Consider the following 14,390-nt stretch of genomic DNA (forward strand, 5'->3'; position numbering starts at 1 on the left):
AGCTTGTCTTGAAAAGATACAGCTCCTGAAAATGCACTGCCTGTGGAAAAAATGCAGTAAAAATGTTGCCTTGCAGTGGAACAAATCCGAAGGATAATCAGAGTAATTTCCTAAAGCCAGCTATAAAAAAAAATCTCTTCCAAGACCTTCACTAGAACCCAGAGATATATTAATACTGAGATACAAGCACTTGCACATCTGACACTTATTACTTTTCTTGTGTTGTTTCTACCCCAGGACATACCTGACTCTTGAATTCACCCCTGCATAAGCACAGAAGTGACCAACCTTTATTTCAAATTAATCTTTCTCATAGACATATTCACTATTACTTAGGCTATACAATTTTTCCATCATTCAGTACATTAATAACCTTATGAAAGCACACAGTTGCCGTAAGAAATCTGGATCAATGAGATGAGAAGTGTGGTATTAGGATTTTGTTTCCTGGAAGGAATGCATATATAAACACTGCAATCCAGTACCTTGTAAGAAATCTGGATTGCAGTCTGATGAGATGAGAAGTGTGGTATTAGGATTTTGTTTCCTGGAAGGAATGCATATATAAACCACTGCAATCCAGTACCTCTAGACAGAAATGGGAACTTGTGCTGCTACTCTGTTTATCATTTTCTCCTCTGAAATTCAGAGGGTCTGCAGAGCAGCAATAGCTGTGCCTCCTCCTGAGCAGTAGGCAGGCTCAGCATAAATTTATTGATTACCAGGTCCAGTTGCTGAAACTGGAAGGCAAGTAATAGACAGCCTGCATCTGCCTGTCATGGCTGTGAGACTGATGATTTTGAATACAGCCCAGGAGTCTACAGCCATGCTGAAGACCCACACACGATGAACTTGGACTTCATCAGAACCGAGCCAATGCCAACCACTTGGTCCACCAAGGAAATTAAGATGTCTAGAAAACATGACCTGGAACAATTCTATATAATGTTATACCACAGTAAAAAATGCACCAAAAAAAAAATAAATAAAAAGCTGACAAACTGCAGAAGAGCTGCTAGAAAAATCTACAGTGAAAAATAAGCACTTTCTGTATAAATATCTCTCTGTATTTACTACCAAGTTGATCTCTCTTTTATTACATTTCTATACAAAACTGGTATTGGCTCAGTTCTCAAATAAAGCTCTCACCTCCACGCAATTTGCATCCAAACTTTCTGCCATCAAGACTTAAGATGATTAACTTGCATTTCATTTCCATGACTGTGGCAGCACTTAATCAACAAAGTCTCTAGTTATGTGTATTTATATAGATATACATGTATATATACACACATACATACATACATACACATGACAAATACTGTTGAAGATTTCCTTTCTCCCAGTGTTTGTAGTGACAGTCATCCTAGAAGGTGAAGGCATACACCACTCCCACAACCACAATATTTCCAATTGTTGCTATTATTGCAATCCATAACAATATGGCATCATTTGAAGAACGGGATGTCTCTTCTGGTGGATTCTGCATGGAAGAAGCTGCATGGACGTTGGCTGATGAGTTAAACAGGGAGTACTCCGTACTAAAGTCCTCGTTGGGTGAGTCCATAAAGGCTCCTCCCATAACAGGAAGCTGTGAAGAAAAACATGGCAGAATCAGACTGAAAGCTAGTATCTGCTTTTGCATTGTCTGTAAGTCATTATTAAAGAATAACTATTAGCTACCTTGCAAAATTACTGAGATTTCATGTACATGGTGCTATTATAGCACAGACTATAATATTTCTCCCATTTCTCTTGGAATCAATATTACTGAAGAAAACCTGCATATAATACGTGCAATATACAGAAGAGCTAGCATGCAGGCTTCAAGTCAGCCTAAGTAATCATATGCATTTAGCAGAGATACCTGTATACACAAAGCACTCACATACCAGAATTTGAGCTGATAGGAACAGGATTGTTTTGTGACTACCAGCAAAGGTATGGTGTCACTGCAAGACATTGCACAAGCACAGCGAGGATCTGATGCAGAGAATTTGTTCTCTTATGTATCACTCAGAAAAAAACTCTTGGTTTATGTAGAGATCATGTAAAAAGTTCTTACTGTAAAAGAGATGGAGTGTATCTGTGCACTAACTTCACTTGCAAAACACATCAGTGCAACAAGCCAAGATTTATAAATCAATGCAAGGGAAAACTTCAAAATGGATTTTGTAAGGCTCCATCACAATGCAGTAGATGGCAGATTTCTAAAAGCTTCCCACACCAGACTTCTCCTACTGGGAAGGACAAAAGTTTCTTTGGTGCTCTTAGTGGATTTCCCAGCAGCACCAGAAAATGTTCTGGGTAAGATAACAGTTACTCGATACACTATGCAGAAGACAAAGGAAGAAGAAACTGTTTAACTATGTCCTTTTACATGTTACAATTGTCTTCTCAACTTCACTCTAGATCACAAAAGCTATTCTTCAGGGTTTGAGAACTATTTGACCTCTATATAGTGGTATAAAATATCCTTCTGCAAATGAATGGATTCTCATTCAGACAAGAGAATGATACCTACTGCAGTACAAAGACCATTTACAACTCAAAAAGGTTCACACAAAAGCTTTTTGATTCCATCCTTGTCCTGTGTATGCTTCAGAATGCAGAGCTGTAACAGTCTCCCCTGACTCACTCAGTGCAGGCTCCTAGTTTCATGTAAGTATGGGACAATGTTTCAGAAAAAGCTGCAGAACATCTCTTTCACACATCTATAAATGCTCAGGACACACGTTTCTGAATCTCCTGTAAAAAACCATGAGCAGTGGGGGTATAGTAAAGCCCAAGTCTCTGCAGTACTCTCTAACCAAACTCTGTGGGGACTCTAGTACATAGGTAGACCAAACCCACAGATTTATGGGGTAAAAAACCCCAGAGTCATATGTCTAAATTTCTCTGCCAAAATTCCATCGATGATTGGTTTGATCTTAAGCAATGAGAGCAAACCTAGACATCAGTGCATCCCACCTACATTCCCCTTTCGGATCTGGTAGGAGTCCAGGGCTTCAGTGAAAGCTGAAAAATTCTGTGAATTTTATCCTTAAGAAACACCCTCACTGCAACAGCAGCCAACCTTTCCTCCCTCACAGTGGTTTCTACACTGATGCTGCCATCCTCCAACATTTAGACACAATCTCCTGTTTTATACCCTATTAGTAAATGCCTTTGGGTTTTTGGTATTATTTTTCACCTTTCTCAACAGGGCTCTCTTCTATAACTTCAGCTCTACTGCTGAAGTCACCACAGCCTGTGAATAACACAGGAACAAGCCTTGCCTTCATTCAGGCATACCACAGAAGCCCTAAACTGCCCTGTCAAATACTCACTGGGCTGAAAAATAATCTCTTTTAGCACCCTGTCCTTCATCTCCTGCATCACATTTTGATTCTCTCAGTAACCTCTCCCTTTGGAACCAAACTACACCCATTCTGGCTGTGTGCAGCTGTGCCATGGAGGTGCTGAAATGGACAGCATGTGAGGATAAACCAGCTCTCCTCTCTACACTGGCTATAATCTATAGGTAACACCAAAGACTTTGAGAAGTCTGAGAATGAAGTAATTTTTTTTGCTTGCCATGCGTAACATTTTAGAGAGACATAAAAGACAGGCTCCTTTTCAAAGCTGACTGCTGAACAAATTTCATCTGTACTAGAAAATATCATGTCACATTCAAAATTAAACAGAGAATGATGAAAGACCACAGTGGATATGTCATGCTACCTAATCCACATTAAATGAAATTATCTTTGATATCAGATATGATTAGACAAAAGCAGCTTACAAGAAACCAAGCAGGAAATTGCAAAAGCAAAGTCTGTTACGTTCTCCCTGTATCAAAGATTTTTGCTGGTAATTTCAACACAGTGTGGTTTAAAAGAGAGCAAAAGCTTCCATTTCAAAAGTCCAGCTTGATCTTTTGAATCCAATTCCACCAGCCTTTTTTTATGTCTTGGGATTTGATAAGGAAAGCATTTCTCAGTTTTATCAAAATTTCTTTTTATGTAAAGATTGCCTTAAAAGGCAGCTCTGACTTCAAACAGAAGTATATTTATACAGTGATGATGCCATGAAACAGCTACAGAGACTCCAATTAAAGATCTCTGCTCCAAGTGACAAGAATACATTTACCATACTGGCAGCAAAATGCTCAAGCAGAGGTGCTTGCCTCCTTAGCAAATAATTTTAAGGCTATCAGCATTTAGGAGAGTCAGTTCTGCAGAGTCTTTCACCTGAATAATCCCAAGTATAGAGGTATATGCACATGTGTGTGTGCCCAGTACGGTGGGAGGACATAAGCACTGTTCTGGTGCTATCTGATTGATACCTGGGTTTTGGGCCACACATTCTGTGCTCTCAATGAGTTATTTGAAATGACAAGCTTCCACCCTGTTAGTTCCCCTGCTGCTGTCACAAAGGCAGGGAGCATCCGTGTAGCAGCACAGCTACCCAGCACGCTGTAAATTATGTCAAATCTGAATCTCCTTGTACTGTCTAAGGCTCAAACAAGCTGTCTGCACCATCTGAAGGGAGCACATGGTGAAACAGCTCATCTGAATCTCTGAAAGGCTTAAGGTGACCTGGTGCAAAGCACTGACATTCAGCACCTGGCACAGGCTCTTTCTGTAAGACTGACTTCCAGTTTTTTTGTTTGTAGGTCAGTAGCACTTCACCACAGATCTGGAAATAAACCTTCCTGCCAATTTCCCATTTGCAAAAATCATCTCTTGCTAAATGTGCATTCCCCCTTCTCACTGCTCCAGCAGCCTCACATGAAGAATGGCCATATGGTGTCCGAGAGAAAGTCCATCTCCCTGGGGTGTTAGCTCCAACAGTGGCCATAAATAGATGCTTAGGAGAGTAACTGCACAACAGGAGAAACATGTCTGATACTACCCCTTAATAACTCACAGCCTTTGACTGTTTTCAGCTTAGGAAGTTCATAAGCCAGACACTATTGCTACGGATTCAATAACTTGCAAAGAATTTTGCTACCACGAACTTGTCCAGAGTCTATCTGAGCTCATCTGAAGCTGAGCATCCGTCTCAATCTGGCCTCTTGGTGCCACTTAACAGTCAGGGTTGCTCAGTGATTAGAGTCATGTAAATCATCCTTGGGAGATATGCCATCTCTCCACGGGAGAGAGGGATAATTAGTATCAATGGCAATCTGTCTTTTTGGTAGATTAAATTCAGTGAAATGAATCTCATCCCCAGTCTTGATGTCTTCATTCTCCCATAAGATACAGTATCTTCCCTCTGCAGTCTTATTGGAGATTTTACTTATTTGAGACCTCCAGACCTGACACTAATGGGAGTTGTGAAGTGCTTGTGATTAACAGTAGACTAAGGACAGAAACCTGCAATGCTCTCTGTGACTGCTCTATTTTTCTGCCTGTGCCTCTGCAAAGCAAATATGCCAGTTTACATCATCCAAAACCTTCACCCATGTCACAGCCATTACAGTGACCTGCAGTCTGTTTAGCCTAAGAGGGTATTTATAGTTCAGGCAAGGCTGCCACCCTCCCCAAGAGCACTGGATGAGGAGGCCAGGGAAAAGGGTTAACTGGGAAACAGACAGGGAGGGACAGGACAGGAGCAGATGGTGAGGGGTAAGGCTGTTTGGAAATGAAACACTGTTTGGAAATGAAACTCCTTTCCTAGAGACTCTGTTAACATTGTTAAGTAGCACCAATAGTACATCGCTTGCTAAATGGCTTCTGGGACTGGCAAAGAAAGAATTGAAATCATTAAATAGCAACAGGAAGAAAACCAAACAGCAAAATGTCAAGTGGTAATGAGAACACCCACTGTGCCGAATACCTCCCACTGGCATGCTTTGGGGTCACGAGGAGAGCAGGCCCTTGAACAGTTCTGTGATGCACTTTCTAGTTAGCAGAAAAATCCTATTTTATAACCAAAGGGATTCACAGGAATGAAAACCAGCATGTCAGGTACCAGTCACTGATACTGTAAGTATGATAGCATTCTTAAGTGGCATCATATAAAATCCACCCCTTAGCAATAAAATTGCTCCATTTCTTTGAGAATCAGGTGTCTGACATTTTTTCTTAGTCAGCTAGAGAATTGTGACACTTGGCTGCTGCTACCAGGTTTGGCATAGATATTTGAAAGCATAGCTCATCTTCTAATGAGAAACTAAGAAACCTGAGCAGCAGCTTTAACAGCTCTGCTGTATCCTTGCTCTGGTCTCCCCAAGCATCACTCCAGGAATAGGATGCTAAGAGGTGAAATATCACCACAGCTCAGGTGTTTTGTAAAATCAATGTTGCTACTTCAGAGTATCTAACTTTCCAGTGTTTCTTTTTTGTTAAATTTTAGATATCATATTTTTACAAGACAGTATGATTTGAATGCATGAAGTGAAATTATTATTTCCTTCAGCCCTGGTAGCATGTGATCACAGCAGTGCATATTTGTGTCTGAAAACATTCCACCTGCAGTCATAAATTAATCTAACACAGTTGCCAAAGGCAGTAGCAATGTATGGGTTCACAAATTCACCAGAACAACATCTTAATTCTTAAGCTCTTTTTAAATGAATGTTTTTTTACTAAGGAGATACGCACATGACCAGTATTCTGCCCACAGTAATTCTCTTGTATCTCACAGAAAAATGCACATATAGTCTTCTTATCTAAAGCACACACTGTAAATGAAGATGTCCTATTGGCTATTAATGATTTACAGGTAATATCTGGAGAATCATCTTCTTCTGTTCACTGTTTGCCAGAATATCACCCTACTGTTTAGAATGCAGACTGGGTGCACAGTGACAATCAGGACTTGTTCTATGTTCACTGCAAATGGATTATTTTGAACACATTAAACCCACACAAAAAATTAACCACCACCTAAGGCAATCCTCTTTAATTTAATTAAATATGTCTAATTCTGAAGAGGAAGATCCATGAAAATGTTTTATGCAGTTAGCTTCAAATTCTCATTTTAATTTATTCAGATTCCTGCTCCACGCTGAAATCACAGTCTTAGGTTGACACGCTTAGAAGAAACAGCTGCTTATTTTCAAAATATAGTTGTCAAAATGTTCACCCTACCAGTGGCAATGGAAAGTTTTCACTCTGACATGAGGCATCAGGATTTCACCTGTTATTGTAATCTTGTTAAAAACTTTCCATTTTCATCTGCTTTTCTTCCAATCCATTCTGTTCCTAGGGCCTGTGCATTACTTCCTCCACTGCTTTCTGATCCACGCTAGGCTAGTTACAAAGTCTTTGTCCTTTTAGATGATAGCACTGTTCAAAATTGCTCCATACAAGCACAGCAGTATCTCAGTTGCCAGAGGTTTGAGCCTTGCTGTTGAATCACACGCACTAAGAGCTGCCTTGACAACACATGTCTAGATGTTTAGGAAGGAACACCCAAGGTGTTCCAAGATGCTGCAGCAGACACTTAACTCTGAGTTTGCTTTTGGCTGTAGAAACTGGTTTCCCTTAACTGAGGTATTCCCACGAGGAACTGAGCTCAGCTAGATCAGCTAGCCCTAAGCTACTGCTTTTATGAGCACAGGTCCTGTGCAGGCTGCAGCACCTCTCTGGAAAGTTCCCCTGCTGAATCAGCTGCAAAAAGCAGTGGAGACAACTGGTGTGAAGATAAGTGAAATTTTCACTCTCGTATTTCTGCATAGGTAGCATCCAAGATATCCTAATGATAAACATGCTGTGAGTCCACTCCTGTAATTGATATCTGCCTTGTGCTTTGTTGAAATAGCTTTTTTATGTCAAAGAACCCTACTGCTTTTAAACTACTATTCTTGACCAACTGCTGTTGGATTTCATCTTCCAAGTGCATAAGACTGAAAAAACCCAAAAGCCTTTTTAATAATAAGGCTGACAGTAGCTTACAAGTCTCAAAAGGATACAGAGAAGTTTCTCATACCACTCCGGGTCCCAAAAGTTCCTCCTCTCTTTCCAGCCAATGCCAGCAATGATGCATCAAGGAAAAGAGCAAGTTTTGTCAGAATTGAACAGAAATTCAAATTTCTATGAAGAAACCACAACTCTAAGTCACACATAATTTCTATTGTGAATCTGTATACATTAAATTGGAAGGAATGGTGAATGTAATGAAGGAGTGCAGGGCAGCCAAGAAGACTGCTTTAAACTATCTGAATGTCTGTGGAACAACTAAAAAAAGCAGCACTAGCTGACCTTCCATATCTAATCCAACTGATGTCAATGTCCTGTTGTGGACACCACAGTGGGGGGAGATGTCTGGCCCCCATGTACAGTTACAACTTTCATCCTTCCAGGAGAACATGAACATAAAAGAAAAATATAAACAGAGGGATCCAGAAAGGCAAGTATTTATCAAAATGGAAAACATCAGTGGGAAGGTATAAAACTGACCATCAGTGCTATCATCAGTAGGAGCTATTAAAATCTGTTTACAATTTCCCAAAATGGAAAAACAGAGGACACTTCACACCATGTGTAGTCATACTGGGAAACTCAGGGAGAACAGGAATTCTTTTAGAGATAAGAGCAGTTTGCAGAGCTGGAACAGTTTAATACAGAACATCATTTTGGAAGAGCTTCAAACAACAAGCCTCTGAGTTTAAATTCTACTAATACGTGAAAAGAAAGAGGTACTGATTATCTCACCGCTTCTAAAATTTTTGGCATTGGTGACTTCAAACCCAAGCTACAGGATTTAACTGGACTTAATTGTCTCCTGTTTTGATCCAGGCTGGCAATTTCTTTCTGGTGTCAAGTTTCTCTATTACAAAAACCACCCTGAATTAAGTAAACAAGCAAGCAAGCAAGCAACCAAGAAAAAAAATCTTGGGGGGAGAAAAGGAACAGTACCTTTGCATAATGTTTTGATGTGCCAAGGGACAGCTTTTCTCTAAAGACAGAAGGCTGTATCATTGACAGGAAGTGGCTTTCCATGTGCCAGAGGGTAAAGAGGAAAATAAGAGTAACACAAGCTGATTGTAATGGCACTTTGTATCTGCTGAGAAAAAGGCATTCCCACCATAAACAGAAAACCACATTATGGGGTGTAAGTGGAAAGCCAAAGAGCAGAACTCAAGAAAAAATGTATTGGAAAATAACTGAACAAATCCTAATCCCTTTTCTCAAAGTGAAAAAGGGCTGCTTAGATCCCTCCTCGACTGTAATCTTTGCAGCCCTATTCATCTCTGAGAAAATGGTGATGCCTCATTATCAATTTGGTGATGTGGCCAAGATTCTGAAGTAAAGAAAGAGACTGACCTTCATATTATTTTGATCTTCCTTCTGCTCCCTCACCCTTAGCCTAATAAGATGCTCAGGCTATCCTCCAGGGGGGTGTGGGGGGATGTGTGGAGAGATGGGAATTGGCAGCCATTCACAAAAAGGGAAGCAATGACAATTTCAACAATTTCAAAAGTAGAACTACTTTGAGATGAAAAATTGTTGAAACTATTAGACTTCAGGCATGGGCAAAGGTAACAATTTTTTAATTTGCTGTATCCTTCAGTATTTCATAATCAGGATGCTTTTCATAAACACTAAAAATAATTTTAAGGGGCAGGTGTTAGGAGCTGGAACTAGGAGGATGTAGCATTTTGGACATCATCTCATTCCTCTAGAGGAGAAAAATAACTGCACAGTAATTCCTGTATGTTGCATATGCTGACCACTGCTCAAACCAAACCCCAGGAGCAATAAAAAAATCTTGCATGTTCCTCCAATCCCTGCTACACAGCCCATGAAAAATTAATTGGCTGAGATTTAACTAAGCCATACTAACAGGCTTAGCTCTGTTTCATCAGAGAAATTACTTACTATTCCATGTAGACTCAAAAGCTTTCAAACCTTCCAAACTATAAATCTCATGTATCTTATGTCACATGGTGATGGCTGTACTGCAAAGACAAGTTGGGATACATTTATCTATTGAGAGAAGTAATTACTACCACTGCAGCTCTGCTGTACCTAATGATGTGATATAAATGCCTCATTTTCAGCATCTTTGGGATAGACACCTTGAACCTATCTTCAAATATGATAAGAGTTAGGTCACTGTAATAATGCAAACACACTGGGAAGAATATTATTTTATGACGACTTCCAGAGATTAATTCTCTCATGGGAAATATTTGCAGGCATCCAATAAAAAGCCTCAGAATGGAAATTAATACATTTTAAGAGATTCAACTTATTCCATAAATATTATTTCCCTTAAGCCTATATATTCTATCAGAGTCTCTGAAAAAACAGCAGGGAGAGAAAACTGGAAATTATGTGTGCAGTATTATTTTGGCAATACAGCATTTCTATTCAACATTTTTTCCTATTTATCTTTTTCTTTCCCTTTCATTCTTATGTTGCATTACATCTTCACAAACAAAAGAGTGGGGAGGGCTGAGGTATGCTGAGGGAACACTTGAGGTATATTTCTTATGCCTTATGTAAGGCTATTTTTGTAAACATTTTTGCTTGCGTACTTGGCACCTAGTTCAGGACACACAACAAGCCTGAGAGGCAACAAAAACAAGGTATTCCAGTTGAGATGGATAAAAAATGGAGAAAAATCTGACACAATGCTAGTCCTCTTCATGTCCGGAGATGCTAAGGGTAGCAGCCAGCATAAAGAACAAGCAAAATAGAGAGCTGCTTCCAGGAAGAAAGGAGGACTGCCAAATGCCCCTGCTGCATACACTTCATTTGATGCAACACCAACATGTGTCAGGCTGGCATCCATCATGATCCCATCAGGCATATCAGCCTCAGCATATGGTTTGAGCAACCTACAGACTACACATTCCTCTTAACTCATTCTGTAAGTAGCATTTTATAACTAAAGAGGAACAATTTGCTTAAAAATTAATACTATTCCCTTGTATTTTTGTCTCATGAGTGAGCCAATCACACATTACACAAGATAATAAAAATTGGAAGGTGAAATAATGTTGATGACTTCCTAATTTCTAGTATTTGAAGAGTAGTATTCACTGGGCTAAGAGAAGTTCCATCCAATATTAACTATTTGATGAATATCATGAAGAAATAAAAGCTCAATCACATGTCAGTCTCGAGTGCTTAGGAACTTACTGCCACCAAGCAAGTATTACAATCATCTTCCAGGATTTACTGTTCCCACAGCAGAGCCTGAGGGAGAGAAGCAACATGTATTTGTCTTCCCCTTCAGTGCAAGATCAGCAGGCATGACATGAACAGAACTCACACCGACTTAAAATAAGCCTGGCTCACTTTGCTTTGAAGCAAAAGAGAAGCATGCATATGGGACATTTCACTGTCTCTTTGTGGGGGCAGAAACCCTTATTAAAGTGTGAGAACAGCCAGCATCAGAGCCAAATATTCCATATGTTCTCACAAACCCAGATACTCACAACCCAGGTTTTGCTTGTGCACTAGGACCATCAAGGGATGATTAAGTGTGGCTGAACTAGACAGCAGCTGATGACAGCTTTATCACGCCAAACAAACACAGAACAGCCAAGCCATCTGTGTTTGTGCTCTTATGTTTGAGATTGTTCAAACAGTTCAGAGCACATTACAGAAAAATATAATAAATTATGCATTGATTCTCTCTAGATAAGCCTGTCTATATATATATAGGCAAAATAGCACTCCTTAGTCCCTGACATACATAGGATGGGCACAAATCAATGTTTAATTTATTATACTTCTATTTGTAATTCAATACTTGTGTTTTGAACTCTTGGGGATGCTCAGGATAATTAAAGCCTTAGATATGTGACAGTTTTCCTCAGGAAGTAATGTTTTCCTACCCAAAAGTGATTTCTGTAAAAGCTTGTTATTTTGTTATGGAAGGCTGAGCAGGCAACAAAGAAAATAAAGTCAAAATGTATTGTATTTGCATTTTCTTCTCATTTCACTCAGTGGAATATGAATTATGGAATCACTGCTGGTTTGGAGAACTGGAACAGTTGAGAGAGAAGTGATTTGGTATTCTCACATGCCTGATGGAAGATGCAAGTTCACACTCCCCTGGTGTCTTAGGATCTCAGGATGTTTGGAGAAATGCTTTGAAAATACATAAACAGGAGAGAGATGTTACTGTCCCTGAACTTGACAGCTCTTCCTGAGTATGCTGCAGTGTAAGTACTGAAGAAATCCCCCCACCAGAAGAGTGCACCAGTTGAAAATCTTTCAGGTAAAAGGTTCTGAAAAGTAATCAGGAAATGGGCTGGCTGCAAGGTGGGCTTCCTCCACAGCCTGAGAGCCAGAGTAAATGCACAGACTCCTCTGCATGCTGAAGGTCAGAGCCTTCTGAACTTCAGATGGTCAAAGCAGCAAAGCAGCTACAGGATGCCGTGGTGCTTTAAGAGACAGGTTCACACTAAAGCAAGATACATACACCCACATAACTTTAGACATTTACACAAGCAATTTTGTGATGGCATCTTGCACCTGCAGATGCAATTTTAAAATAGCCCATCTGGCCAAAAGCAGTCTAAGATTGAGAATAATTATCAGCTATGGGAACACAAAAAGTAAGGTGAAGTATCAACCAAGTGAACTGCACCAAAATCCAAAACTCTTGCTTTTTTAAACCCTTAGTACAAGACCTACAAACACAGTTGGGAAAAAAAAAATAAAGCCTGGCAGAATCACCACACTCTCAGCCCCAGGAGATGTGCACATGCATGGCAGTGCAGTTCCCAGCCCTTGGCTGGGCTCTTCAGTCCAATCTTATATATTCAGATAATGAACTCACTGATCTAGACTATAATACTCTTACCCATGCTGAGGTTTTATTTATGATCCCTCTGAACTCAACTTAATTAAAATATCACCATCTCATTTTATCAAGGCAGCAATAAGTATAGCATAAAAAGATTAAATGATGGAGGAGACAAAAATTGGAGCATCCACATAGATTTTCACCAAGGAGCCACTGGCTGTGAGACAGATGCAGCTCAGTTAACAACAGAGTTTGGTATCCCTGCATCATTCAGGGCAGCCTTAGAGCTTAATGCAGCACCTGATAAGGGGGATCTTTTAAAGAAAAGTAACAGGCAAAGGAAATTTCATTGGACATAGCCCTGTAACACTCTGAAGGTTTCTGCATTCTGGGAAGAAAGAGGGCTCTCCCTCACCCAGTGGCCTGACAGGTACTCATCTGCCACAGAGGGACCTTCCCCAGCCACAGGAAACCTGAATTGCAGCTCAAGCCTTTTTCAAGCTGAGCATCACTCATCAAAAATCCAGCACAGAAATATTAAAAAGCAGCATGGGAGCCATTCAGTAAAACAGTGCAAATATGTAGTACTTGCAAAAATGGAAGCATTCCTCTCATTTTTAATCATTCCTATTTTGAAATGCTGGATCGAAGATCTTAATTTCAAAAATATCTCCAAGAGACTTGTGCATCCCACACCACCATTCTATGTCTTGCATGAATAAATCCATAACACAATGAGGCACTGAGAGCTCAGGAAGAAAATTCACAAAGAAGAATTATTACAATGGATGCCACGGGAAATAATTAAAGCCATCAGCAAAAAAACCCACAGAGCAGGCTGAATTCCACCTGGTTTGCCTCCTCAGAGATGCCTCTTCAAAAATATTCTCAAAATCACTATCCAGTCAAAAGGACGTAAATTTAGGGATTTAAATTGGAAATGAAGAGATCCCTTGAGAAGACAGCTATTGCTCTTCATTGGCAATATATGAAGAAGGTAAGGTAAGTACTTAATCCTTAAGGCACTGAACACAGTGCTTATTTGAAAATCTGTACAAAACCTCAAAAATGTATCTCATCAGGTGCTGGAATAGGAACTTATTACCTACTCCTATTTAAAGGTATTTCATTACTTATTTCCTACTCATTCGAATTTTCAGAGTTGTGGTAAAATTGAAACATACATCTAAAATTAGCTACACAGACCCATTTTAAATGTAACTAAATCAATAAACTAGTAGTAAAAGGAATAGAAGAGAAAAATGAAAGTATTTTTCAAAAGTAATTATAATTTTTTAAAACAGTTCTGCATTTTGGAAGTGCCCTGCAAGTCATGAGTGTAATATGAGTGACTGTACTTGGAAAGCATGGTCAGATGGATAAAGACATATTAGGTGCATTTATTTTTAACATAGAGGTGACCATAATAAACAGATGACCACATTCACTCAAGATCAAATGAAATCAAGTTAGAAAGTTCAAAACATTTGAAAAAGCCAAAGTTTTCTACGTATTAGCTGCTAGGGCTGAATTCAAGACATGCTTTTACAAAGCTTTTCCAAGGCCTGAGTAAGATGTTTGCAACATGGACGCTGCTTTGAGTGTTTTCCTCCTAGCTTAATTCAATACCTGATCAATTGTCCCTTGAAAATAAACTGGAAACCCTGCTGTGAGACATTTCCTGACTAGGA

At 39.6% G+C, this 14,390-nt stretch overlaps 1 protein-coding gene across 2 annotated transcripts in view; it reads right to left on the reverse strand.

Annotated features, from left to right (window-relative positions):
- Positions 1–493: 493 nt before the first annotated feature.
- The window catches only part of CUNH14orf132 (chromosome unknown C14orf132 homolog), a 33,511-nt gene continuing 19,614 nt past the window's right edge, over positions 494–14,390 (reverse strand). For both annotated transcript variants that reach the window (XM_039712755.1, XM_039712753.1), the window contains exon 2: positions 494–1,591. In XM_039712755.1, the coding sequence (XP_039568689.1) occupies positions 1,367–1,591 (225 nt within the window). In that variant the 3' untranslated portion in view covers positions 494–1,366. The remainder of the gene's footprint in view (positions 1,592–14,390) is intronic.

The sequence above is a fragment of the Passer montanus genome, unplaced genomic scaffold (genome assembly GCF_014805655.1).
Source record: "Passer montanus isolate IOZ18808 unplaced genomic scaffold, ASM1480565v1 scaffold27, whole genome shotgun sequence".
In the NCBI taxonomy this organism is placed as follows: Eukaryota; Metazoa; Chordata; class Aves; order Passeriformes; family Passeridae; genus Passer; species Passer montanus.